Here is a 27,353-nt window from a genome sequence, read left to right as displayed (position 1 = left end):
AACATTCCACCACAGATACCACAATTGAAGCCAATCAACTTACTCCAAGGACAGATTTGGGGTTGTCATGACAGAGAACTGTATTTGACCTTTGTAAGATAAGAACTCAGAACTCAACTGTTCAAAAAGAAAAATATTCAGCTTACCAACCTAGATAAAGCCCAATTTCTCCCATTTAAAAAGAGGAAAAATAGAAAAGAGGAAGAGAGGAAGAGGTTATTTAATACCTTATTTAGCCTACAGATATTCATTATTCAGAGCTACAGACGTGCCAAATGAATATCCTCAACTCTGCATTTTTAATTGAACTAATAGTTTACAGCCAAACCACATTTATTAGTATCAAAAAGTCTTTCTTTGGACAGATGCTTCCTACTCCAATGTAACATTTTATGACAAGGTTATAAACACCTTAAGATCTGGATTTATAATGGAAATACTGACAATCAAACAGGAAAGGCCCCAGAAGCAAAACTACTATTGTATTGAAAATGCTTTTAAGTAAAAAGCAAACATGTAGATTTTTTCCCTAAGAACTAAGCTTTATATACAGAATATTACACACAAACACAAATGCACACATTCCCCTTTTCTACTGTCCAAAGCAATTACACCACCCACATTCAATATCCTTTAACCACAGCCTGCAAAGTACAGTACTGGCATAGGTTACTTTACAGATGATACTGAATAACCTACGCCAGTTTTTAATGCACAACGGAAATCTGGTTTGCTCCCAGCTGCTGGTATAATAATTACTGTCCTATGGTTGCTAAGAGATACTTTGACTTTTTTTCCAAGACTACTAAAACATTTCTGTGCGCGCAGGCAAAAGGATGCTGGGTAAAGCAATAAAATGACTCCAGCTGTAGCGCTTCAGCAGAATTCAAAGCCAGATGACAGCTGTAGAGAAAATGAAAACCAGACTGAGCTTCTCTTCTTCTTCAAATTTTCTCTCTTCACTTCTCCTCTTCTCCCAGTTTGCCAGAGTTAAGTCTGGGAGACAATTCAACATTGTTCTGCAAACACTGTTAAAAATGTTCTGCTGTAAGTTGAATATTACACAGAAGGATAGATGAGAGACTACATTTCCGTTGCATCCAGTTCTTGTATTTACTTCCCATGAGGCCTGAAATTCTGCTGTTTGATGTTAACCAACACAAGAAGAGTTTGGTTTTTTCCTCCACTTTTTTTTTTAATTGTGAATAAACGATACAGGTTTCAAAAACATTTAAGTATCCTCCTTCTTTTTTAGGTGTTTCTAAGACTGATGGAGCAATTACTTTCAGATTTGGCAAAGAACTTCTATTACAATCAGGTATGTATTTCTGACATGGACTGAAATGTTACCCACATTAGTCCATTAGTCCATTACAGTTTAAAGGAAAAAAGAAGGTATTTCACATGCCTATTATTTCTTCCAAAGCTGTTCTACCTGAATGTATAAAGAACACCACAGGTGATTAGGGATTCCAAAGAGGAAACTAGTAAAATAAAACAGAAAGCATAACTCTGTCGAAGTAAACAAAGAGAGAGAGGGAGATGTAAACAGCCTGTTATGGATACTGATGAGGGGGGGAAAAAAAACTCTTCATTTTTGAATACTACTCTACCAAAGAGCCTAATAAACCTTACAGAATTTTAGCATATATATTAATTTTAAATGGTTACATAAATTAGCATTACTTTTATTTCTAGGAACTACACGTAGTTATTTATGTGTACTACCTATTGTTAATCTTTAGTGCTTTATCATGTAGTACTTTTTCCTCCATACAAGCAATATAATGTCATGTGCAAGTTATTTCACAATGTCAATTATTTAAATGTCAAATTATTATTTTTTAAATAAAACTTGGCCAAAGCTTCATTTGTAGACAAAATAAATTGAATTCTCACTGAATAGTGTATTTACAAAAAGGCACATGAACCGTTTATGTCCTCCTTGCCTGCACCAAAACCAGTTAAGGCAGCATGTTTAAGTTGTAGGCCTTTCCCCCTCCATTTTGGCAAAAACCCAGCCATACCTATTTCTGAAATAACAAGCCAGTCAAACTTTCTTCCCCTCCCCTTATAATTTACCAGATTTTCTTTTTTTTTTTTTTTCCTGCCAACAGTAGTAAACTCGAGAGCAGAAGTGCTCCATTTCTTACTACTTCAAAACTGTTAAAAACTGCTGGTGGCCTGCAAATCACACTACTATGTCTGAACCAACAAAAATTGGCAGAAATTTAGGTTCAACTACTGTATTCTTCAATTCTCAAAATTAAGAGTTATGCCTTTCAGTTTCCAAAAGCCCCATAAAAATATCTTAAATGTATGAGATATAGATTTTCTTTATTTAGATTTACTTCTAGGAAAATTCTTTATTCTATTTTTCCACATTTTTCAGTTAAGCTAGATCAGTTCTAGAGCAAGAAGTTCATATTTCATAGCAGAAAAAGCTGAGCTAGTATTTGAACAAACAAGCAAACTGAATTAAATAAGCTGCTTGCCTACTGCATCAGAACTCCTGTTTTTATACCAAAAAAATCCAAAACTCCTACCAAAACAAATTCCCAGTATACAACCCCATAAGGATAAATATTTATACATATATACTCCCAATATCTGTTTACAAACATTGCAAGTAGTCAGTTAGCTCTGCACCGTCCCATTTATGCATTTCTATTTCAAATTAATCTAGTAAGACTAAGGGGTATTTAACAATATGAGCAATTTGCATATAGCTTGTTCATTTAACAACTTGTTATTTTAATCATTCAAGCAACCTATAAGAGCAACTATGAACACCCTTAAATGTTGTTTTATTAAGATTTTATCATTATTTTTGAATAACAGAGCATCTGAAGAAGCTACAAAGCTATGTCTTCTGAAAATGACACATTTGATCTTCAGTAAGGATGCTTTCTTTGTGAGATTCTATTTGAAGAATATAAACAAATCTAGTTACCCAAGATAAAATATTGTGAGCAAAATACTAGCCTTGAAAGCACAAGATGAGTTCGGTTTTTGGATTTGCATTTGAAATGTTGCAAACACGTCTCAGGCAACTGCTGTGTTTCTATCTGCTACATTTATGAAATGCAATAATACTTTCTACAAGTAGGCCTTGAGGTGTAACAGCAATGTGCCTAACTGCAGGTCAGAAGGCTGTGTGCTCAGATACGTGTTCAGATATTACTTGGATCGTTTTATTTGCTCTCTGTAGCACAGAGTGTAACAAGCCAGTAGAATAGCTTATGAAGTGTGTCTTGCTTTCTTCATTGCTAATCATCTTGATTTTAAAAACCAGACAACTGTTAATCAAATTTATGTACACAGTACATGCTATATTCATACTTCAAATGTATGCAGTAAATACAGGATTCCTATTGTGTAGCATGCTTAGAATAGCACAGGCAAAATACTCTGATGGTATATGATGTAACTGACAAGGACCTATTAAAATTAATGTCTTCAGACATACCCTGATGACATCCTGGGGACTTTATCTACCATGCTAACTACTGAATCAAGAAATGACACTGAAGAATTCTGAATATGTGATAGTAACTGCAGGGTACAGATAGAAATGTTAGTACGTTAACAGTCATGCTATGAAAAATAAAGTATTAAATAACTCTCTATTCTTTTTGATATTCTATTATTTTAGAAAAAATATGGCTATTCAGTATTTTTATTTAAACTACGAATTACGAGGATAAGCTCTACTGTTTGATCTTTTGTATATCATTCAAAGGTTATAAATGACAGCTCTAGAAGATCCGTTGTGATGAAATAATACTCTGTATGGGGGCAACTGGATTTTTTTTTTATACTTACATGTCAATCTCTTAACACTCTACCTACTTGCCAAAATGCCTGCGCATATCTATGCATACATTGTGCATATATTCTAAAACTTTTAATAGGACACTATTAAAAATACTACTAGAGACTTGGGAGAATAACTTATAGAATAAACAGGAAAAAAGGCATTAGACCTTTTAAATTATAGTGTGGAAAAAAAGTCAACATGACTCTTCAAATACATAGCACAATATCTTTAAATAAAATGATTTCATTCTTTCAAATTAAAAATATTAGGGCATCAAGTTCCACTTATAATAATAAATCAACTTTGGAAGGGGAACAGAATCAACCATATGGAAGAGATTGTCCATTATTTAGTATTTCCAGAATACTATTCTTAATGAGTAGACCTGTTGCCTACAACTAAAAGGCTGTAGTATTTCTACATCTGTATCTCTTCAATTATGGATTCATTATTGGCAATTCTAGTATCACGTATTTTACTTTGTTATGCAGAGATATGGTAAGACAAACTGGCTAATTTTTGCCACTAGAAAACAGATAATTCTTATAATCTATCTACAGTACAGATCCACAGTTAGACCATGTGCATTATGGTGAAGTCATGTAATCTGTTTTGCTGTCTGGAACGTAACAATTTAAACAGCAGTTTCATAATAGGATTATTTGTATCTGTAAATACACATTATATGTGATGTAAATTTACTTTTCTCTGCTTTTCATCCAATAACAAAATTTGCAAGTATAAAGAATCACAGGTATTTACTTTAATTTTGGCACTCCTATATGGAAATATAACAACTTGGCGGCATAATCAGGAGGTAATTTGTTTCCTCTAATCTCATTAGGCCTGTAGAAATTGCTCAATTGTTGAAACATGCTTTATTGCAAGGATTAATACATCTTTTAAAAGCTGATTAAGGGTTGCATTAACTTTGGCACACATTTTTTCCACCCTGTCAAAATCTCATTGCTATTTTAAATCCAGAAATATCTGATTTTTAAAGCAACTTTAAGGTGCCTTAAAACAAAGCACTGTAAATAAAGAACAGTAACAGTTGGCTGTATAGCCAACATGTACAGAGAGACAAATCCATCCTATTCCATAAAATGGAAATAAATCAGGAAACTTCTGTGCAGCTGTTGCATTGCAGAATCCTTTCTAAATACTAGACTATCAGTCCCGTATCATAATTTGATTCTTAACTGTATCTTCAAAGCAGTCTGATAATTTTGGTGATACTGTGTTGCAGAGGATTTAAGCTACATACACTGGTATAGAAAATTCAGAATCAAAATTTAATATTGCATAAATGACAAAAATCTTTCCCTCAAGAAACTGCTTAGGAATATCATCTGTTTTCTGAATGTTCTCTAAAACCCCAGAGCCAATTTATTTCTACTCCATTAATTTAAATACCTGAGCATCTGAAAAGTGAACTGAATGTGTGCAGGAAAAAGACCAAGACTTTTCATGCAACGGTAAATAGGAAAAACGAGATGACAAGCATGCATAGATGCAAGCATTTTTCTACTCAGTTACATTACAGCTATTTACAAGTATGCATAATATTTGTCTGTATTACTGTATTTTTAATTACATGGATTTTTGTATGTTAGAGCATTGCTATACATCAGTTTTGTAGTATTTGATACACTATCTGTGTAAAGTATTATAATTTGGAAGCATGGAGAAAGGTAAGTTATTACCTGTAATGACATTATGGCCTACAGCAATTGTTCAAAAATAGCACAAAGATAGATCAATAAAAATTTGTATCTAATTAAGTGGCTTAACTTTAGTGTACGTGTTTTTAGAAAATATTTGAACTTCTGTCATGGTTTAGAGTAGATTCTTTTAACCATTATCACAGCATCTTTTCAACCCCAATCCAGTCAGAAGTATATATCACTGCAGAATGAATTCTAGGAAAACATATAGGATGTACACGTAAAAAATGAGAGAGAGCAGGAGAGTGCATGAGGGAGAGACCCATCTATTTCAGTTCAGAAGAATATTTCATGTTCTCATGACAGCTAAAAGGACATGTAACCTAGACCAGACATTTTAAACTCAAAAATTAATCTTAGGATGGTTATTCATCCTATTGACTAAATATTCACCACTAAGTTTAGGGCAGATAGTATCATAAGTTTTCTAGATAAATCTTCCGGAACTTAACTTATTTTATATCATTACACTTAAATCGGATTCTGCTCCGATTTTGCTTATTCTTGCTAACAAAAAATTGTTCAAACATCTTCCAAAAATAACTGCACAGTTAATATAAAAATTAAAATACTTACTTGAAAGCAGTCTTCTGCCACTTCAACATCATTTTGGGAGGGTGGATAACCTACAGAGAAAGTAGAAAATACAGAATAATCAGAGTTCTTTTTATTTATCATTTACTGCTTCCAGTACTCCACTCCACCCTTCAACATCTACCTAAGATAAACAAACTTCTTCACTTTTTAAACTAGTGGATTATTGTATCTCATAACCTCATTTTAATAAGTACTTTTTAATTTCTCTATTTTTCAGTATTTCTAGACACATTCTTCTTATCTTGTTCACACCTTTCCTGTGCAAGCATTTCCAAAGTGTCACCAAAAGTCAGAAGCAAAGCAGCATATTCTTGTTAACACAGCATTTTAAAAATTAAAGGCAGACACATTTTAGTTAGCATGAATGCATGCTGTGCTATATTTATAAGCTAGAAATCAGCAGAAATTGGAGCTGTAAGACCCTAAGAAAGAAAAAGCATGTGCTTATATGTTTTCCAATTATTTCTCTTGCCGGGATATGGATGATAGCATCATCACAACTCAAAAAAAGTCATTTTAGTATGACAAAAAAAATCTTCCTTCAAAAAAAACATGCTTCGCCTTTTGCTATTACAATGCATGTTAAAACCCCTAAATTCATAGCACAAACAGAATATTTTCTTCAAAACTCTCCCTTGTCTGAGTTGCTTTTTATAGGCCTGAAAGATATGTTCTTTCCATTCAATAAACACACCTGTTCCCTTCCCTTCTTCCTCTTCCCTCTCCCCACCTAGCAATACATTTATCCTGTTTTTAATCTCAAAATTGAGGCTTTGCAATATCCTTGCTTGTTCATTATTTCCTGCGAGATCAGCAAAGTTCTGGAACCAGTTAGCCACACTACTATTAGAGAAAATTCTTCGGTCCCATGCAAATCTGTCCTCAGAACTACTTTGTCAGCTATTAGTAAACAAGTAAGTCTATGAACTGAAAGCATGAGCAGATAAGAGAACTACAGGTCTCAAATCATTCAACTTCATAGTTTATACTCTGAGAACAAGCTTCTGAGAAGACCTGAGTAAGGCTTTCTTACTTCCTCCTTTTCACCATCTCTAAAAGAGAGGCAATGCTTTATTATGTAGGAATGTCCTGGGAATTACCTTATCCATGTCTGTAAAACAACCTAAGACACCTGAGTGAAAGGTGCTTTGGAAATGCCAGAAGTACTCTTTTAAAAACATCTGTTATAATTTCGATATGCTGTGGATCAATCCACATCTTTAAATAGCATCAGCATTAAATTGAAGTATTTTGCACAGCTTTTAGCTCCTTTATAAACACACAACCCCTCCCCTCCAACTCCTCCACCAGAATATATACCTTGAGAAATATCCTCTACTGCTCTCCGAATACCTCTGTCAAATGCTCTTGCATCAGCAGGACTCTGAAATGTGAGGCCAAACTTTTTGTCATCAATCTTCCAGTGGTAAAAAGTAGGAGTAACTTTGTTGTAAACGAGATCCTTCTTTAATGTGCATTCCAAGACCACCTTCCAGAAATAAGAGAGGAGAAAAAGATATCAGTGACTAATATACCAAATTTGAGAACAAAAGGTAGTCTGTGTGAATTACCTGAAAATATGTATCATAAGAGCAAATAAAAGTCTCTGTTTAAGTTTCATCCCATTACGAGGATGCAATTTTAACTTCATCTCCATTTATGGCCAATTCTTCACTAACAGTTGCCGATATAGCAGTATGGGTTAGGGCCATGATTCTTTTACATATTCTTATATTAAAAGAATATTTCTAGCCTCAGAAGTTCTTATACTTGCAGACCAGCACTTTTGTCAGTACCGATTTCCTATTGGTTCAGCAAAGGAAATAAGCTATACCTGGAAAAAAAAATATTATTGTCCTGATATCAAGGGTGACTATATCACTTAGAGTTTTATTTGTATAATTATTCTACAAAACTGAGTGCTGAACTTTCTGAACATGCTGCTTTCAAGCTGTTTCACTTCAGCTTTCTCCCAGAAAGGCTACTGAAAAGAGAATACAGGAGAACTGTTTTAAACACTGAAAGCAATCAAAACTGAAGACTTCTTATATGTCTAGCTCTTTGTACCTAATAGCTATGCTTATGGCTCATGTTCATCTATAATTATAACAGTAATTAGGAATAATATACAGAGATTATTTGGCTACCAAACCACTTGAGATATGAAACAAACACATTCATTAATGAGGAAAAGTCAGTCTTCACACTGTTCCCCCAGTTTAATTTACTTAATATTTAAAATATATTTGCAAATTTAATTCACTGGTGAAAATCAGTGTATGTAACACAGTTGCACTAAGTAGTTCTTGATTAAAAAAAATCCAAGGTGAATAAGAAAGTATGAGGGAATATGGATTCATGCATTCCTGTATCACTACATACCATTAAAAGCATTGTAAGACAACCTATTACTATCGGATTCTGAAAAATCTACATGGTTAGGTAAATGAGGAATTTTAATATATTATCATTTCTATGTTAATGTATTTTCAGAATTTTTATTCTTGATTTCATTATGTATGCAACTTTTTTTTGAAGAGAAAATATAAAATCTCTTATGGCATCTGGAAAACTAAAGTTAATTTTAAACATGACTGAGAAAATTCTCTAAACTTAAAAAAAAACTGTCTGTACTTATATTGCTCTTACATATGCTTTGTGCTCTTCCTCTCCTTTTCTTGTGTAAGTATTACATAGCGAAGGAGATTTGAGGCTGCTCTTCATTACCTATCTCCTGTCCCTGCCCCACACCCAGCTGTTAATCATCTCCCCTACAGTTTTACTGCTTTATGCATCACTGTTATCCCTGTCTCAAGAGTGCAGGCATTCATTCTCCACACATGAACCCTTTCAGCATTACAAACAGTTTTGATACTCTGCTCTGAATTCCCTAAATGGTCAATAATATTTAGGTGTAACCATCTACAAAGAAGCATAGTAAGAAATCTATTTGCTGTAAATGCATAGGATAAGGTGCTGCGGCAACAAAAACAAAAAAAAAAACCAACAAAAAAAAATCACTCTCCAGTTCTAATTTGCATTAAATGATCATACTCTGTTCCTTGTGATGATATGAAACTTCCTTCCTCCTATAAAGGAGAGTAGTTCAAATGAAGACTTCTCACATCACCACATTGTTTGCGAGCACTTTTTGGGGGTCTCTGCTATTTCAAACACCAACAATTTTGGCACTACATTTTGCACACAGTTTTACCCAAAATATGAACAAGAGATGTCAAAAACACTGATTGAACTCCATGAACACCTGCTCCCAAGGGAGTTAATCACAATCCATGGGAAAATGGAATGGAAGAAAAACAAAGCACGTGCTCGCTCTCTCTGGGAAGACTAGTAAATCTATCTTAAGGCAAAGGTTCTTTTCTATGTAATTAGACACTTTAAACTGAAAATTCAAACCTGGACAATAAACATTGATGCAAGACAGCAGCACCAAAGAAAGTACTAGACTAAAACCTTACTGGCTAGCAGCTATGATTTAAAAACAAACAAACAGACAGAAGCCACGCAAATACTAACAATATATAAAACAAACATAATTTCCTATACAACACTGATTGCTTCTAGCCTGATTTAAAGAACCACCAAATTTTACAGGACAATTAACAACTGATTTGGCAGTTTTAAAAGCTGTATGAAAACGGACCAACCAGTGCCAGAGATATATGTGGTAAGTGCATAGAAAGGGAGAAAAGCTACAGCATCAGCTGTATCAGAACACATCAAAACTATAGAAATTGTCACACATGTAAGAATCCACATGGGAGTGACTTTATGCCTGGCCCACCTGAGAGAAAACTCAAAACCAGAGCTAAAAATCAATGGGGCACAGGGGGAACAACACACACATACACACACATCATCCTCCAAGGCATTTATATTTTTCAAAAATGCCTTGTGTACATTTTGCAACAACAAATATTTTCCTGTTAAATGACAATGCTGTCAAAGCTTTTTATGCTGAAGAAAGCAAACTATCATGGTGGGGAGGGAAGTATTCTAATCCACGTATCTCCAAACATAACCTAGGAAAGGGAAACCAGTACCGTTAACAACATGGTTATTTTTCTAAGTCTGCAGACATCCAGGACTCCAAAAGCATTCTCAAAAGCATACTTCTCTAAGCACACACAGGGCGGTGCATCTATATATTACTATTTAATGAAAAAACCTTTTGTTAATATAGTATCCAGCATCTCATTAAGGGCAACACTAATGAGGTCATAATTACTCACAGAAATACTTTTCTGTAAGTTTTTCCTCCTTGAAACACATTTCCACATTCTTGAAAGATATTAGAAAGTGTTTGCCATGTGTAGAGAAGTCAAGTCTGTTAAGTCTTAAATTTCAAACTCATTCACTTCCAAAACAAACATTTATTAACAAAAATAAGTGATTATATTTGTATCATTATCTAGGTCTTATTTTGGAAACAAATATAAAAAAATCACATTTGATACAAATTTTTATTTTGGCAATAGATCCCATAATTGAGTGTTTCTATATCCTGCAACAAGATATTGTTTTATTAGTTTCTAGTTGTGCTTTCAAGAGCTTATAGCATTATACATAGATATATCTATCTACAATTTATTATTCATCATCCAAACCTACAAACACATAAGCATTCAGTTTGATGAATATGCCTTTCCTGCTTAAAAAAACCCAACCAAACAAAATCCCCCCCCAACACACACAACAAAACACAAACAAGAATCAAAAGCTTTTTTCTAGTTTTTGGCCCAAGCAGCAGGACCTGACCACATTCACGCTACAGAGCACCTGGCCCTAGCACCACCAATGCCCACATGATCCTATGACATTATTTTTGTGTGCACTTTCTTTTTTTTTTTTTTTAAATACAAAAAGTAAGATAATGTGATCGCTGCACTGTAGCCCCTCAGAATAGGGAGCTGATTACGTGAAACAGAGGGCATGCCTTGCATGTCTTGTAGTGCAGCATAACACTGAACAGGGGTGCTTAAGGGTACAAGGCTTCCTGAAACACTGTCATCTGTTGCGTTCACCGGGAACGATCCGTCAAGCACAGGAGGTCTCAAACTAGGCCTGGGCCTCATCTCAGGGACAGCTACTTGGAAATGGCCTAAATTGGGTTAGAGAACATGCTGACAATCAAGCAGTATGGATGATCAGCAGTCCAGCCCTCAAATTCTCTCCTTTGATCCATCTTTACTACTAAATAAAAGAGGCTACTGACATTATTAACATGAGTAAAATCAGTAAGATAGCACAAAACTCAAGACACATTCTTTGGTCTGACCTACCGTGACAATTTACACATCAGCGGTGGTGCAATTGTATGCCAAACTGAAATAAAGTTTGCAAAAGTGATTATCTTGGTGATATGGCTAAAAGCAATGCCAAGATACTTCTCAAAGTGACTCACCAATAACAGTGACAAGTGACAGAGCCCAACAAGTATTTTTTTATTTTGAAGTAGACTAGCATTTGTCATAAATAAACCTAACCGGTCATAGGAGTATTAGACAATCTTAACAGAACTGAAAAAGTACTACTCAAGTAGCACTGGCAATCTAAAAATTCAGGGGTCACAACTGCTTTATACTGTTATCTATCCAAATACATAAAAAGGTAGGCTTGAACTTTATGATCTGTGGGAGTTTTTCAGGGAGATAAGACAGAGTGAACTCCTGTGACTCTCTCCAATTGTTTTGGAGTCAGATCTTTACAACCTTACAAAAAAGCTCTGTAGAGCTACATATAGAGGAACTGAACATATGAATGCTATAAAGCTTCTAATCTGAACACTTTGGAAAAGCTCATGTGGAAGATGTTCTGAAGAACCAGCGAGTACGCATGAGCACCTCACACCAACTAAAGACCACTGCGGCTGCATTTGCCCAAAACAAGGGTAGAGAAACTCCTACAAAAGCAAGAGGGGCAGAGAGGTTAAAATTTCTGGGATTGGGACCCAGGTGTCCCTTCAATTGTCTCTTCAACATATAAACTCAATCTCAACGATTTTGGTGGAGAGAAGGAGGCAGGAACGTTGGGGACAAGCTCACTTATGTGGACAATGTCTTTCAAATACCCTAGATGCTGACTTCATGCTGAAGTCATCAGCATGTGTATCTTATCTTTTACAGCATCCATTTCTGAAAAGCAAAAAAAAGGCTAGAGTCTTGTTGGCTTGTTTACTTATTTCTTGTAGGGAAATATCTTATTTCCTGCCTCTAATATGCTATTAGAAATGTGTGGATGCATATATATAGATAGATAAAAAATACATATATAAATATTTATACAAATATATATAAAAATATAATACATACACACACATATGCACACCCATCTGATTTATTATTAAAAACAGTGTTTATTAGCCTGTTAAAGAAACTGTAACATCTGTTCTCAAAGAGCACTTACTAAAAGAGTTCTGTAAATTACTAACAGAAAGTAAAAGATTATTTCAATTTGGGATAGAGTCCCTGTTTATTTTCTATTTTTTTTTTTTAATCACAGAATCATATGCTGCTTTCAAATTTAATTAAAATTCTCGCACAAGTATGGTAATCCATCATTTCCCAAACTTTAAAGCCAATTCTAAAGGACTAACCTAGTAAATGAAATAGTTAAGTCCACAGAAAGCAGATTTTTAGAAAAGAACAGTATTTATATTCCCTTTCATGCTTGTATTTCTTCATTCACACAGCTACCCACTCTTCAAAAGAGAGATTTTAACCTTTGACTTATTTGTCACCCTTGACTGATGATTCAAAAGATACTAGTCACTTTTTCAGTAAAAATTTGCATAGCAAAGGACTGGGGAAGAGCATAAGGCAGAGCAAAGAAGTCTAATAGACTTTTCATTCAAACAAGTAAAACTCAAAGTCTAAAAACCCATATGCTTGAGCCTAATGTGTGTTTAATGCTGCAGATAGAATCGAGCCAGCGGAAACTCAGACAAACAGAGCAGCAGAGCTGACCAGGTTAGGATGGAGTGTAATTGTTCCGACAGATCTAGGAAGGTGCGTATAATAAAGGGGGAAATATGTAATTATGGCAAGGGTATTTTGTGAAGTGACTTTACATTCCAACACAGATCTAAACAAGCTGGGTAAACTAGCAGTGAGCAGCCCCTCTCTTAATTCAGTTCAATGCTGCTACCACTTTCATTTTCTTCTCAGATGCTTTTTCTTCAATCCCATCAGACATTTTAAATAAGTATTGTCTACAGTTTTGAGAGTTCTATATATAATTGAAGTTGGTTCATAATAGTGCTGATAATTTCAGCAGATTTTCAGATATAAAGAACACCACCTCTCCCCCCCCCAAGGCCACTGCAATAAGAAACTCCAATATTTTGATGCTCAGTCCTCAAGTATTTAATTTGTTGGCCTGACTTCCAGACTGAGATCTACAGTCTTCAATTAAATGCCCACATATCCTGTAAAATACAAGGAGACATTTGGCATTTCAGAAGGCAATTGAAATTGACAGTACTGTTGGAAGCAGCACTTGGGTGAGAAACAATTAAAGCTAGTTTATAAGACACAATAAGACAAAAGATCTCATTCCTTTTGAGTCTGTTGGAAGACACCTCCAAATACCTTTATTATGGATTTCAAGATGCACTGGAATAAATTGTATTCTTCTGTTGAAACATAAGGATGAATAACAATATTGTCCTCTTATCTGACAGGCTTATGATTCCCATCTCTTAGGGAAAAGCCATAGATCTGAATTCTGTTTGCTCTCTCTAGCCTGAGGTATTTCAAAACCCATGTTTCCCCGTCTAGCAGAAAAGTGCTCAAATTCCATGCTGTAGATTTCTCCAGGATAAGGGAATTTCTACATCTATGGAAGCAGAGCCAATTCGCAAAAGACTTCCTGACCAGAGCAAATCAAAATATAGTCCAGTTATAAATATATTTTAACTATGCATAAAGTGACTTGAGAAAAAAATACTCCATTTATTAGAATTGCTTTTTTTAATCCATAAAAGTATTTTTGGAATCTGTGTGCATCTTTTTACAAAGCAAAAATGTGAGCAAAGGAATTTGTAGTCCAGCTGACCAAACCATAATGACTTTAAGATACTAAAACAGATGAAACATCCTTGAAGCCAACGAGACAACATGTGCTCAAAGTCTTAATAACTGAAATATCAAAAACAGTTTAGAAAGCTTCCTTGTAAAACAGTATTGCGACTTTCTCTTTGGAAATACAATGGCAAACTAACTAAACATAACAGTATATGGCTAATTTCAAAGATTATCCAGGTAGAGAGTTTTACACACAGAGGCCCATTCTAAAACTAGATTAGAATGTCTGAATATGGAAACAGTAGATTAATATTCAGCATAACTCTTACTCCGAATCAGAAGATGATCTAGATATTTTGTCCCTACTCAATAGTGAATACAAGGTGGACCTGTAATTACTTCCATTTTTTTAAAAAAGCATTTTCTCTCACTGAAGTAATCTTCTTTGAGGGTTGCCTCTTAGGGAACACAGCCTTCTCCATTCTTTTGGTTAGGACAAACAATTATGTCTCTTCATCTTATATTTCTCTGGTAGATGGGAAAAACAAGTCAACTGTCAATTCTGTTTGGACTAAAAAAAACCGATAAATATTACCAATACATAAATGTGGACTAAAAAGGCAGAGGTGTTAAAAACTGTGTTTGAATGAGGAATCCACAAAAATATCCCTAAAACAAATGTAAAACATTAGTTATATAGCGAGCATAAAGACCAAAACAGTTTTAGGATCAGTGACTTGACCCTTATCTAACAGCATTTCTCTTCCCAGGCCCTGCTACCATCCTTCTGGAAGGACACCACAACCTCAGGATATCCTCATATACTCTAGGGTAGAATCTTGTTTCTTTTATGCCAACGGTGTCTTGAATTACCCTGTGCAACTTTGTTAATTCATTAGCTTTTGATTAGAAACACTTCAAATGAAGTTTGAGGAAATGTATGCATACACAGCTTCCTTTTACTGTTTTACTCTGCCAGCATCACTGGCTCTGCAGTGTTCTTCTCACAGCCCTACTCTGTATTTGTTTGCCAGTTTCCTGAATTTTATTCAATACACATTAGACAAATGTTCTTCTTGCCTGCACTTCTTCCTATCCTCTATCCTCTGTTTTTGAGGGCCTGACTTCAAACAACAACTTCCTAGAACTGTAGTAAGATCAAAATCTGTCCTGGCAGACTAGTAGGTTAACAGCTGAGGGGGGAGACAAAACAAAAAACCCCAAAATGTTCAGGAGTATGAAGGCTTGGAAAACAGTTTTACTAATGTGATCTGAATTTTGGACAGGAAGAAGAGCAGAGGAATTTATTCTTCTACCAGAAGTGGAAACCTAACAATGCCTGTCCAGGGCGATCAGGAGAGAGGACACAAACAGGTCAGGACACTCATGGTTACAACACTTCCATACACATTCTGGGGAAACATTAAATCAGCCTTCTTTCCTGAGCATTTCATTCGCCTTAGATTCTGAAGCCAAGCTGTGAAAGTTGGAAGTATTAAGAATTAGAGAAAACTGTCAAGCATTTCTAAGTGCAAGTAAAGCCTCAAAAACATCCTCAAAAAGGCTAAAATGTTCTAAAGGGAACTACTGCAAAGTGAGGAAAGAGCTGCAGGTGCACATAGCTGTGCAGGAACACAGGGTTCTCTGCTAATAGCACTACGCCTCGCTGAAACAACTGAGTCAGCAGAATTTCTATTTATATGCTTTCTTCCTACAAGTCACAGTCAAGGCAGAGAACTCAGCAGTCTTGCCTCAGGGGAGAAGTTGGTATGCTTGAAAAAGAATTAGCAGTACAATGTAAGAAGTAATTCTACCTTTTAAGCTTACACAGCTGTACATTATTGGCAGGAAAGAGCAAGTTCTTGGCAAAAGTCATTAAGATGGAGATTTTGTGCTTTCTCCATTTCTCTTTTGTTTTCACAGTAAGACAGACAACCCCACTCGGAAGTCTACTTGGCATACAAGTAGCCAGCCGATCATGCCCCAGTAAGCCAAACTTGTCTTTCGCAGGTCTGCACGTAGAAACAAGACTCTACACTACAGTTTTCATATTGTGGGGCTAACTTTCATGAAGTCTTTCAGGGTAAGTATATCATAGATACTTTATGTTAATTTAGCTGACATATGACTTCCTTCTTCATTCTTGAACCTGTCAACTTTACGCTTTCTTCCAACACAAAAGCTGCTTTCGTGTCAAATGGCTGCCTTCTATTAGCCATAGCCAAAGTTCAAGGCTGACTGACTGAATTCCTGAGGAACTCCTTCAAGATTGGTTTTTAACAAGTTATCTTACTTTCCAAATGCTGACAACAGGGATATTCAACACAGTATCATCAGCGTATAAATAGCTAGCAAAGAGCTTTTACTTTGACCCTCCATTAGAAAAAAAATAAATAGCAAAGTGTTTTCCCAAATGGATGAAAACCTGTAATGAAAAACTATGTTTTAGAGCTTTGAAAAGATCAACATGCTTAATTCTTGAAATGCATGGTATTACGCAAATGAAATACTTGGCTCTTTAGGCATATAACTATTAAGATGGATAAAAGCTCAGCAGCAGCATTAGACCGAGACTGTAAATTTGCTTTCTAATGTATGAACAACAATGTGTAAGTATCTATTCTCAGGTTCTATGTAGTTTTAATAGGAACACGGATACAATTCATTACCGTTTTATCCCTGAGTCGTTCTCCATGGATAAGAAAATCAGCACAGCTATTCTCTTCCTGGTGAATGACTTTGAAGACTGTGACACAGCTTAGTCCACCCCCTCCAAGAGGTAACCATCCACCACTTGAGTCATCCCGGGTCATCACCACAGCTCGCACTCGTGCATAACTATTACTGGAAGAGATGCAAAAGAAAAATTAGTTTTCCATAAATGCAAAACAGCTAAGCATCCAATCTTTTTTAAAAAAGCATGATCACAATAGTTAACATAGTGGAGGTTTAGTGCTTTCATAACAGTCGCTTAGAAGAAACCAGCCAAAGGCGACTCTCTAGAAACTTCCTCTCTACTTTAATTCTCTCATTAGGACTTAAGAAACATCCGCTCCTCCTTGGAGCTTACATGTTACTCATTGTAAAGAAATCTTATCAGATAACATAGTTCTTCAGAGTCAAAATATACATTCTTCTAAAGATTTTAAAGTCTGTGATCTAGCTGCAAAGAGCTGGGGCAACGGGAAGCAGGGGTGAGGGGGGAGAGAGAATAAGAATCAACTCCTGATTTATTTTAGGCTAAACATGAAGCGAGTCAGCCACCATGAAATCACGCAGAAAAGAGAACAAGAAACCAGAAAGAGGTCAAGCCTTCTCCCACTGCAATCTAAACAAGAATAGGGTCCTAGCCAGAAAGCCTGCTTCCCTCCCTCCACAGAGGGAACCTGCCCTCTGGAACGGCAAGTTGAGCACATGCATGCTGGGGCCTTCCTACCATTGTGACCAGCAGGACAACACAGCCAGGTATAGCTACTTAAACAGAAATACTCCAGCATTTGTTGGCTGATTCTCTCCTGTTGCACAGTGCAAAACCAGGAGTAACAGTTATGTAAAATTTAAGACTGGACTGGAAGTTTTAAAGAAAAACATTTTACGAACTTATTCCTTTTGTACAAAATTATCTGTGGTATCCCATTTGCCAAACTTGTATTTTAAAAAGATTACTGTTTCCTTTCCAAAGTGTCCCAAAATAACAGAAGTCCTTGGTAAGCTTTTTTGCTTAATGAATGTTATTTTATTTATTTATATATATATATATATATATAATATATATACACACACACAGATATTTGGTGCAAGCATCTAAAGCTCCAATACATAAAGTTGTGCAAAATGGGAAATAAAGACAAAATCTATTTTAGCCTATAGGCATATAAAAAAAAATAAAAATAAAATAAAAAAGAAGATTTTGTTTCTTTTTCTCCTTCAGAAAAAAGGAACAATACCCCCCAAACCAAACAAAAAACTTCTCCCGCCTCCACCTGGTAGCTAAAAATGACTGTTTACTGAATGTGTCTGACCATTTTTGCAAGGTATCTTTTAATAACATCTCCTGAACAGCAGACAAGTACAATCAAGAACAATCCAGCCATTCATTGTATGCATCTGTCAATTCTAATATCTAAAAACAGAAGTTAAACTTTTGATGCTTAATAATATTACTGAAAGTTGAATCATTCATTAATATCTATCATTGTATTTCATTCAGAGAAAAGTTCAGATTATAGCTGCACACTTAGACATGGGAAGTCTCTTATTTCTCTTAGGTGAAGAGAGACTGCCTCTGACAGAAACTGAGGACACCAGGACTTTCCTATGAATCAGTAGGGAACACGATGCATTAACTGGTTAAATCTATGCTGTATTTCCACTATTCTGCTTTCAGGCCGAACACAAATTTAGCTTAAAGGTTATCCATTCTACAGATCGGGTTGCAAATCTGAATATTACAGCTTTCTTTTGTTTACCAACAGAACTACTCCTGATGTTACTAAGGATGCAACAAGATTACAGTTATGTATCATTTAGGGATAGCTGCAGAACTTCACTTCCACTAAATGCCCTCTTTAAGAAGAGTCACAGAAAAACCACCTTCACATTTAACATCATTTTCTCATTTACATGTTGTAATTAAGAAACTGAACTCCAGGGTTTGTTTGCTTTCCTAATGGAAGTTTATACTCCAGTTTTCTTTTCAGGAAGAGCTAAGGAGATTTAAAGATAGAAGATACATACTATACCTCAGTAGCTTAGCCATTCCCATATTCTGGAAGCTGTCTATCAGTGCTGGGATTTCTTCCCCTTCCCTATAGTGAGAAGTCTAGTTTTGTCTAGTTAACTTTGCATTTTGCTTCCATATTTTCTAATCTTTAAACTATTTTAAAAAACACTTATGTCATCAAATATTGTTTTTAAACATTGTCAAAACCACTGTATTAGTGCAAGAGCCAGAATAAAAGTCCCAACACATATGTTTACAATGTTTAATGAATAGTCTTTTTACAGGGGAAAAAACATTTTTTTTTCTGGACCACTACCCTGTGAATTAACTAGACAAATTCTTTACTGTAGCTGCATAACAATGTCCGAAACTAAAAAAAAAAAGATTGCTTAAAACAAGTTGTATGCTTTTCAAATTTAAAGGAACTCATAATTGGTCATAATAGCTATTTTCAGTAAAAATACAAATTGATATCACTAAGTCCTGCTGCTGCTTCGTGACTGGTTGCAAGTCAATTTCCAGCATCCTCTGCAAATAAAATGGAGAATGTGCCTTTCACAGTACTGATGCTACTGAAACCACATACATGTCTCATCTTTGTAACGGCAAGAGTGCTGTCTACATCTGGAAACGCTGGGAATAAACTGTTAAGATGCCAGTGTAGCTTCATTGTGGGAAAAAGTGCAGACAAGGCATTTTTCAGCACCACCCCCGTAGTATTTTTAAAAACCTACAATCTGACATTTTTAACTACTGTTGCAGGTTTAGTTATTGCTGATAGAGCAGCTAGACAAAAGAAAACCAAACAAACCTGGAAATCTGTTGAGCCTTGCTTTTATGAAACCTTTTATAAGGGCTACCACAAACGTGTGAAATGTGGCATGAACAGCACATTGCGACAGCAGCCCCAAACCTATTTTATCACATGCAACATTTCCTGCGAGACTCTGATTTTGGTTGTGGTCACAGGAAACTGAAGAGTCAGAGCAAGGTTTACAGGAAAAACAAAACAGGATTCTGTCCACAGCAGCATGCTGCTTCCTATGAACATAGGCTAAACACCAGCGAGGACTGGCAACCGGCGCACTAGGGTCTGAGATGAATTCTTAACAATTATGAAAACAGAACTTCTCTCTGCAATAGTTGGATGTGTCAGGTGAGGAGATGAGAGTTTTATTTGTATGATTACGATGAGTTACAGAAGTTGTGAATGAAGTAAAAAAACAAAACAAAACCACAAGAACCACCACTGCACACGCACAGAAAAGGTTCTCCAAAGTATGATTTTCCCTTAATAGATGTTTTAAGAGCTACTGGAAAGTAGACCAAGCATCTGAACGTTACGTCTATTGAACTTGAAAGAAATTCATTTTAAGACAGCATAGCAGCAACATGCAAGTCAGAGCTTGAGTATTTTATCTGCAAAGTCTGACTGTAAAATATTAGAAAAACAAGATGATTTTTGTATGGGGAGGGGTGGTGGTGCACCAAGAAGGCTCCAAAAGTATCGGTGGGCAGAAACAAAGAGCTACAAACCAGTGGGCAGGAAAGACAGAAACATTACACGTACTTGCCTCTGCTCAACTTTAACATTTCAACTGATACTTAAAGTTGAAAACATCAATCATTAAAATCTGAGCACAGATTTTAAAAGCTTTCCCATCCCTCTAAAACCTACACATTTATATTGCCGTAATGCTACTGGGCCCAAACTGAGCTGAATGAACCAACTGTTGCTCAAACACAGAAAGCACTCCACTGCCCTTTATAGGCAGATATTCTTCAGCTTAGCAACTAATGAGGAGTTCTTCCTCCTCACCCGCACCCCATATCATCAATCCATCATTATGGCTTTACTTTTTTAAATTGCTTTGCTAATTTGGGGTATTTCTTATTCATAATATCCCATCACTTAAGGATACCAAAGCAGTATTATTGCATTTGTCCTTTCTTCTATTAATGATCCAAAAACAAGGGACAGTTAAGAATCTTCTGCTAAATATTTTTCCCAGAGAAAAATGGAAGACACATTGATGGAGAAAAGACAAGGCAGCTATCCTGTTGCATTCTATTTATTGGAATCTAGTTTTAACAGTCTGCAACTTTTCCCTTTCTTAGATTCACATTAAGCATTGGCATTTTATTTATATTGTACCTTGCACATTCCTATTTCAATGTAGAACGGAAGGAAAAAAAGTGGTCTTACAAAAATCGTTGTAAAGACAATTGTTAATGGCAATTGCAAATTGCTTTTCAGTACTACAAAACTACAGGAATTAAAAGCCTGGATCACGAAGTGGAATCATAAACAGAGTTGTACACAAAACCAACCCTCCTAGATGAAATAAAAATACTTAGTGTTATGTATTTATCTAATGATATATTTCAAAGCAAAGAATGCACAGAAATTTCAATAAAATACAGCTTTACAGATACAACTAATATGGGTTAATGTATGAGAAAATATTAAGATATTTTAACGAAGTCTTACCATTGTACCTAACTAGTAGATAACTACTAGATAAACACTACTGCCATAGTGCTAACACTATTCTGGCAAGACTATGGAAAAAAACAAGACATTTTGCATTCTGAAACATCTTGAGGCATTTTGCTATGAAAATGTACTATCTTTGCTAGCATGCAAGTTACAGTGCTCCAGGCAGATCTCTCAATATCAACTTGTCATGGATCGAGGCTCCTCACCTTTGACTGGTACTTCACGTGTGTACTTAACCCCTCCAATTTCTGGTGCGGTGTGCTTGAGTGTTTGTAGCCTCTCCCAAAGAGTATACAAGAAGTACTCTTTGGCTTTTCATGGTTCTTATTATCCAAACACCCTAGGAGATTTTATGATTACCTAGTAGGGAAGTTTTCATGAGTATGTCCATGCCCAGTATACCAAAAGGTAATACCAAACCACTGAGGTAAAAATCTATTTTACTGGCAGATAAAATTTGTTGAATATTTACTCAGTTCAGAAGAACACAAGTAATTTTAACAGTGCCACTTGAACATAGCTGTATCTTGTTGATAAGAAATAGCCTTTTGTAACCAAAGGTTTAGAGAATGACTGCCACCAGTATGAAGTATTAATGACTCATCTACAATAAAAGGAAACACAAATATGGCCCTAGTAGAGTATTAATGAAGACATAATTGACACCAAGGAAAGAAAGACAGCATACCCAATTTGTTCTTATGAACAGGAAACTACTGTATATGATTTTCCTTTTGCCATAACAACAACTGCTACATAAGGCTTTGTCTGGTATGGCTTGTATCTATTTGGACTGTTTTTTTCCTCTCAAAATTACACCAGCAAATCAGAATACACAGTAAGATGTCATGGAACTGCTGGTAGAGGCAAAACTTTGTAAATTTTCTCCCTTAAAAGAGAGGCAAAGGGTATCCTTCGCAGCAATAGAAGTACAGCAACCATGCCTGGCTACTAGGCTGAGGAAATTTATTTTTGTGAGGAGCTTACCAGGAAAAGAAATGGATTTCTAGAAGCAACTAGTGACAACTGCTGAGTTAGACAATTGTTTCTGCATTTAGCATGCTGGTGCTTGCTTGATTTAGCATGCTTGATATATAAATGAAGAGCTGGGTTCCCATGATGCTTTTGGCTCTACCAAAGAACTGAATTGGACATTGCTGCTTCAAGAAAAACAAAAAAACAAAAAACAGAAAGCAAAATGGACTGAACCCAAAATGACAGATGGGAAAGGCTAGATGAGAAGCCTTACTGCCCAAGGAAATAGCTGATATTCTGAAGGAGCCAGAAATGTTTGATTTGTAATATAACAATTATTTAGCAGCAGAGGCTCTCTGACCCAAAAAACAAGGTGTTTGGTACTGTATCTACAAGGCAAATTGAAAAATGAGACACAAATGAACAAGTGTTTAGGACTGGGAACTGTCCAAACAGTACTTTGTTGTTATGAAGTACTCTCTTGGACACAGTCTTAGGAGTGGGGAAGAGGCACCCACCAATACTTGTCAGATACAGAAAACTTAAGATTTGTGACAGTGTGTAAAAAATAAGTGACACTGCAAGGATGAATGGCTACCACAAAAGCTTTTGCAAAGCACAAGAGGACATAAAGAACAGAAGTTGATAAGAAATTGTTTGAAATCCATGAAAACTACATACGAAGTAGATATACAACATTTCTATGGGTAACATTTTAACCCTGCTGACTCCTGAGCAGGGTTAAAGAGTATGTTATATGTTTAATAATTGTAGCTGGTTGAGTTAGTGAGATGAGGGGGACATGAAAGATGCTTTTTAATGACTTCCACAGCTGTTTGCTCAACAACAGAGGGATGCTGGAACCAGGGACTTCTGGATTAATTTCTATCCAATTTTAGGTAGGTGAGATAACAGAATTTGAGTGGTCTGGTCCTGCTAATCACAGGTTCCCCAGCCTAACTGCCTTCTTTCAGAAAACGCTAAATTCATCTTGTTTTTACAAGGCAATGAATTCATGAATTCCAGAAGTGTCTGCTCTCTCCTCATACTGGTCCTGTTTCTTCTCTCTCTACTTTCTTTTAGTTGCTTCCTCCTTGGTACCGCAAATTTTCTGAAGATACAGGGGAATGTCTTTACTCCAGTCATAGCACAGAATTATCCATGCCTCTTCAAATCCTGTGGAATCCTTACTTTTTGTTTCTTATGAAGTAAAAAATGACATACTGGATACTGAGGCTATGTCATTACTTGTGACTTGCTTACCATGAAATTGTATTAAAAAGCCCACAGAAAGAAAACAAGAGAAAGTTAATTTGTTAAAAAAGAAAAGTTCCCATTTCTTTCCATCCTTGCAAAAGCAGACAAAAGTCTAAAGAAACCATGAAAGACAAGCTTTTAATTTTCTCAGGCAATTCAGAAAACTTAGGACAAGCACAAGTTTGTAGCCTAAAGCAGATACCTCAAACTAAGACAACTTGACACTTCTTGTAACTGTTGTCAGACAACATCCATCCAGTCTAAAAAGGAAATATATACTTTTTTTTTAAATAAAGGTCACAGGTTCAGTTGTGTCTTTTCTTCTCCTTCAAATAGCAATGATTACTACAGTTTATGGTAAATAATCTAAGTGAAGTTTTTCCATTAATAGTCGTAACTGAACAAATCAAAATTCTCTTTTCTCTCAGGGCCATTTTCATCCGCTCTTACATACTTGCAGAGTCGCAGAGTCCCAGAGCTTCGTCCAAGTATGTGAGTACAATTAGATCATCCTCAGTCAAAGCTATTACTCATCCAGCCATCAAGATTAAGGACGGCAGGACTCTCGAGTCCCTGTTAACAGGAGATGTGAATGCATTAATCAAGTCACTTTGTACTAAGTTCCTGACCATTAAGTGGAGATGAAAGCAACTCATACACAAAAATAATACCATGGTAAGATTTCTTATGAACGATTTTAGCTACTCTACAACAGGATGACAGGCTGTACTGCATATCTGCTATTTTCAAACAAGCATCTATGTACCTTTTTTTAATTACACTGCTTGCATTTAGGAATAGCGCTCCACAAATGTCCAATAAGCTGTTTTATTCTTCTCTTCCTCATGCACTTAAGAACCTATTCTGCAAAAATAAGAGACAAACTAGAACCTGCTATACTTTTTCTAACACACTGGAGAACTCAGATTTTATGTTTGTTATATCTGAATTTGTTTCATCTTATCCTGAACTACAGACTCTTTGAGGCAGGGACCATCTGTAAACAAACTTATTTCAGTAAAGCCCTGAGATCATGGTGATACACATTATATAGAGTTTAGCTGGGGAGCTGCAGTATAGTCTCAATATTTTGGCCCTAAACTTTGAGAAGAAAAAGACTTCAAATCCTCCGAGTTTACTCACCTCAAGCAACAGTCGATATTAGGTACACAGCCATAGAATTGAAGCAGCCATATACCAAATTCAAATCTTGCCACTTAACACAAATTTATAAAAAGTCTAGATCATTCCCAGCATGCATTTACCATTCAGCCTGCACAAAAAAGGAAAAGAACTTGAAATCAAGCTAAGCAAATCCACACATATAAAAATAATCTTCCCTTAAGTATCTGTCTGAGCTTTGAGATGGCTTATGAAGGCTGGGAATCAAAACCTGTTAAAAAACTATGCTGAATTAAAACTGTAGTATCATTTGTTAATACTGTTGTGTCTAAAGCTTGTCTCAACACTTAAAATAAAAAGGCTTTCCAAGAAGTTTAACCTGCCCATATGAAAGTGATCCTGGAATAAAATTTATATTGCAAGAAAATTGCTAATGCTAAATTGTTCTGTTTTAGCTTAAGAACAGGAAGCCAACAAGCATCCAAAGGGATATTTCAAACACACACAGGCACCAATATAATACACAGCAAAAAAGCACACTGAAAGGTCTCTCAGTTTAAAAGGAAGATTATTTAAGTAGTTCTTTGCTTGCTGCTTGTCCAGAAGAGAAGTTTAGAACCTTTTAATCAGCTACACACATACACACAAAAAAGAAAACAAAACAAAGCAAAAAGCCCCAACTGTACATGCATTTTCACCCTGCTAACATGTAACTCATCAAAACAAGAATGTGTTCACACTCCATAAATAAGTCAGTCATGAGAACTCCTACAATAATCGCTAAATCTCTCAAAGTCTACCCAGCAACTGAAAAAAAGGATCCACAAGTTAGATTTTTCCTTGTTTTGGCAACAAAGACGTAAACAAAAAGTTACGACACTGAGATCATGAGATGATTTGCTCTTATGATTACATCTTGTTGCTTCCTCTTTGGACTTTTTAAAACCATTAGTATCATTAGAAGTTAAGGCTCTGGGGTGGAACCTCACCAGAAGAAGGAAGTTCTGAAAAGGGTGCTGGAGATGGTTCAGTGAAACTGCACTACACCTATATCAATATCACATCACCTATATCAATATCACATCACCTATATATGATTAAGGTATCAAGGAAGTGAGTGCAACACGACACAAATAGTGTGTAGGAACATTTAGGCAGATTCTTTGTGCAGCTCTGACATTTAAGTTGCACAGTTTTACTAGGCAATATAGACTACAATCCATCCTTAAAATTAAGTACAATTATTTACCATTTCCATTACACAAAGCACAGTATAATAAAATAGGATACAAAATATAAAACTGAGAAATCTTACTAAGTCAATGGAATGGGATATACATCAAGTCCTTCCACAAACGGCGGTGCTCTTGCATTGATGTATTTAACAGGACTAAAAGGAGGTGAATCCTGACTGCATATTTGAAGAAATATAAACTAAAAATTAAAGACTCTTGCTTACAGAGGCAGAAGAAGAAGTTATATATTCATTAAATATAAGTAAACACATGTAGATGGTGGAAAAAAAAAAAATCAAACTTCAGAAACAAATCCATCCTCAACTTCACTGTACCTATGTTTTTCATTGGGGACTTTTGCTCTCATTCTAGAAAGAGATGGACCTTCTCTATTCACATTCAAGGATCTCAAGCACAGGTCAAATATTGAAACAGTAAAAATTAAAGATAATTTTCCTTTATTATAAATACTAGCTGATATTGAGTACTTTTATCTACAATGAGACTGTCTGAATAATCCCAAGAAACCAGGAAAAGTCCTTAACTGCTCTACCTAAAGAAAAGCAATCAGTATTTTATTAAGCATCCTGAAAAGCAAAAGCAAAACAGCAATCCCACATTACAAGTGACTCCTCTAGTGAGGCAAACAATCTCTAATTTTTGAGCCTAGATTTCCAGTGTTTTGGAATTTAATCTTAAATACTGACTGTATTGTAAAAGTTCATCTGATAGAATTCTCTGACTTTGTTCACAATCCAAGATTAGCAGTGCATTCATCAAATATCAGAGTTTCATACTGGATGTATAATACTGTTTTTGAGGGGTCTGCTTCTTGAATTTGATTGCTCAAACTTCAAAAATTCCTTGTGTTTCAAGAGAAGAAAGACTATTCCGTAGTCATGCAACAGTTCCCCAGGCAGAATTCATTTGGCTGTAACTTTTATCCATTCTTCCCAGCGTTATTAAAGATGGTTTTTTTAATTATTATTAGTTAGACCCAGTGACTGAAAATGAAAATCAACAGAAAAATGATGGCTTTATTGTTTTTAAGGATTCTAGAACTGTCACCCTGTAACTGTAACCATCTTATGACTAAAGGAGCTCATACTTATTTTCTTCTCGACTCTAGCATCCACTTGTTTGACTGGGAATTGTAACCAGTACTCGACGCAGACATCTATTTGAGACATTTTCACAAAAGACTGAGTAAAAAAGTGGTATTGACTATTCCAAATAAAAAGCTGATGTTTAAAGAAAAACAGCTGACACAGTTGTTTCTTTAGGAAGTGCAAAAAAGAAAGATTGCCCAAGAGTTATTTGAGGGGAGGAAAGAGGAGCTAAAAATGCCAGAA

General features: G+C 35.6%; 1 protein-coding gene across 2 annotated transcripts in view; it reads right to left on the bottom strand.

Moving 5' to 3' along the window:
• SPRED1 (sprouty related EVH1 domain containing 1) overlaps positions 1-27,353 on the bottom strand; it is a 63,348-nt gene that overhangs the window by 11,881 nt on the left and 24,114 nt on the right. The window contains exons 2-6 of one of the 2 annotated variants that reach the window (XM_026093926.2): positions 24,788-24,917; positions 24,099-24,217; positions 16,859-17,033; positions 7,465-7,633; positions 6,124-6,173 (exon numbers count right to left, since the gene is read on the bottom strand). In XM_026093926.2, coding sequence (XP_025949711.1) covers positions 6,124-6,173; positions 7,465-7,633; positions 16,859-17,002 — 363 coding nt within the window. In that variant the 5' untranslated portion in view covers positions 17,003-17,033; positions 24,099-24,217; positions 24,788-24,917. The remainder of the gene's footprint in view (positions 1-6,123; positions 6,174-7,464; positions 7,634-16,858; positions 17,034-24,098; positions 24,218-24,787; positions 24,918-27,353) is intronic. The other variant, XM_026093925.2, reaches the window with a different exon arrangement.

This window comes from Dromaius novaehollandiae, chromosome 5, assembly GCF_036370855.1.
Source record: "Dromaius novaehollandiae isolate bDroNov1 chromosome 5, bDroNov1.hap1, whole genome shotgun sequence".
In the NCBI taxonomy this organism is placed as follows: Eukaryota; Metazoa; Chordata; class Aves; order Casuariiformes; family Dromaiidae; genus Dromaius; species Dromaius novaehollandiae.
This window is presented reverse-complemented; position numbering and strand designations above follow the sequence as displayed.